General features: G+C 37.7%; 1 protein-coding gene across 1 annotated transcript; it reads left to right on the top strand.

The window, feature by feature from the left end:
- Positions 1 to 530: 530 nt before the first annotated feature.
- Positions 531 to 946, top strand: LOC114923860 (CD83 antigen-like; the record flags this gene model as incomplete). Its single annotated transcript, XM_029287188.1, has 2 exons — positions 531 to 744; positions 840 to 946. Coding segments are annotated over 2 exons (321 nt in total), but the record flags the coding sequence as incomplete, so codon positions are not given.
- Between the last annotated feature and the right edge of the window lie 711 nt (positions 947 to 1,657).

The following is a 1,657-nucleotide window of genomic DNA, read 5'->3' as shown; positions in this document are numbered from 1 at the left end:
TTTGAATTGCTAATTGATAAATTCGCCAATTCGAAAGCCAGAAAAATGCCCTTGTAATTAATTTTTTTTGTATGGTATTAAAAAATGTTATTTGCCAAATAAAGTTCATAGTTTCATAATATTGTTTTTCTTCAAGCGTGAGGGGGCCTCAATTTGTTTGCGCCTCGGGCCTCCTAACTACTAAATCCGCCACTGGGTATTAGAGATACAAACCAGAATTGTTTAATGTTAATTGAGAATTAATATAGGTGACCGATGCTGCTGAAGTTTAAAATAGATGAGATTTTAAAGGCAAATCTTCAAACCGTAGCATAACTAAACCCTGTAATATGATGTTTAAATTAATGTTTAAATTTAAATTAAAGTCCGGAGCCTTCTAGATGCTTGCTGGAATTCTGGGTGTTGCAGTCCAAACACCTAGGAAGGGCAGCAGAGTGGGAAGGCAGCTGTAATGGTTTAGCGCTGGTGTATAAATACTTTCACATAGTTGCAGTCAAAACTCTCTATGTTAATTTGTCATTATTTTATAGATTGATGAAAACAACAAAGGACTGAAGGATGTGGAATATAATAAAGAACATTCACATTCAAGAGGATTTAACGACTCCTTAGAGATTTCTAATGGCACCTGGCATTTTCTGAAGATTAAACATGCTACACACTTCAGTAGTGGAACTTATAAATGTATCTTACTGGCACCAGTTAGAGAATACAACCAAAGTACAATTATACTCAGAGTAATAGGTATGGTACACTTGTTTGCCAATCTCTTTTTTCTCTCTCTTGCAGTTGGAACTTTCAAAGTACTTTAATGTAAAGATTACTGTTTTGCCTTGCAGGCTGTCCAGAGGAATTGCAAAACCTGAAACGCAAAAAATACACAACAGAACTTGTCCTGCTCAGCTCTATTGGGAGCTTCTATTTGTTACTTATCATCCTTACTTGTGTAAGTGTTTTCCACTTCTTTTTCCCATAGGATTCTATTTACTTTTTTTTTCAAGTGTTCTTTTCCTTCCCGCATAACAAGAAAATGCAGATATACAGTATTGGCACCTTCACTATATCCTGTTTATTATCTCGCTTCACTCCAGGATTTAGAGGATTAATTTCTGAAGGAAGTTTCTAGCATGATTGTGGAGCCTGATTATGTTGTTTAGTGAAGAAATATTGGTTGTAAGCAAGACATACACAAATACAGGACATTGGAAGTTCATTGACCAAGATGTTAAGCTTCTGTGCGAGGCAAGGGTGGGGGGGGGGAAGAGAGAGAGAGACAGACATGACTGCAGATAATGATCTGTTTTATATGGAGCTGAAATGGTCAAGCTAATCAAGGAAGGGTGAAAAATACCTTCAAAGAAACAGACTGCCTGCATAAACAGTGAAGTGCAGCTGAGGTTCCTGATGTATTAACAGTGTCAATAACACTGAAAATTACACTGGACATAACACTTTGGGTCATAAAATACCTTGAGTTAGGGGAACAGTTTCTGCCTAGTGAAAATTGCCAATAACAAAGCTATTCTGGTCACGGACTAAAAAAAACACAAAAACACATGGAAAGCCTTTATGGCAGGGGTGTCAAACTGCCGAGCCACGCCCACCCCATTGCCAGCAATGGCAAAACTGTCCCAATACGTTGTGCGACGTCACGTGA

The sequence above is a fragment of the Protobothrops mucrosquamatus genome, unplaced genomic scaffold, assembly GCF_001527695.2.
Source record: "Protobothrops mucrosquamatus isolate PMUCROS unplaced genomic scaffold, P.Mucros_1.0 scaffold30036, whole genome shotgun sequence".
Lineage (NCBI taxonomy): Eukaryota > Metazoa > Chordata > Lepidosauria > Squamata > Viperidae > Protobothrops > Protobothrops mucrosquamatus.
The sequence above is the reverse complement of the archived record's forward strand: the minus strand, read 5'-3'. Positions and strand labels throughout refer to the sequence as shown.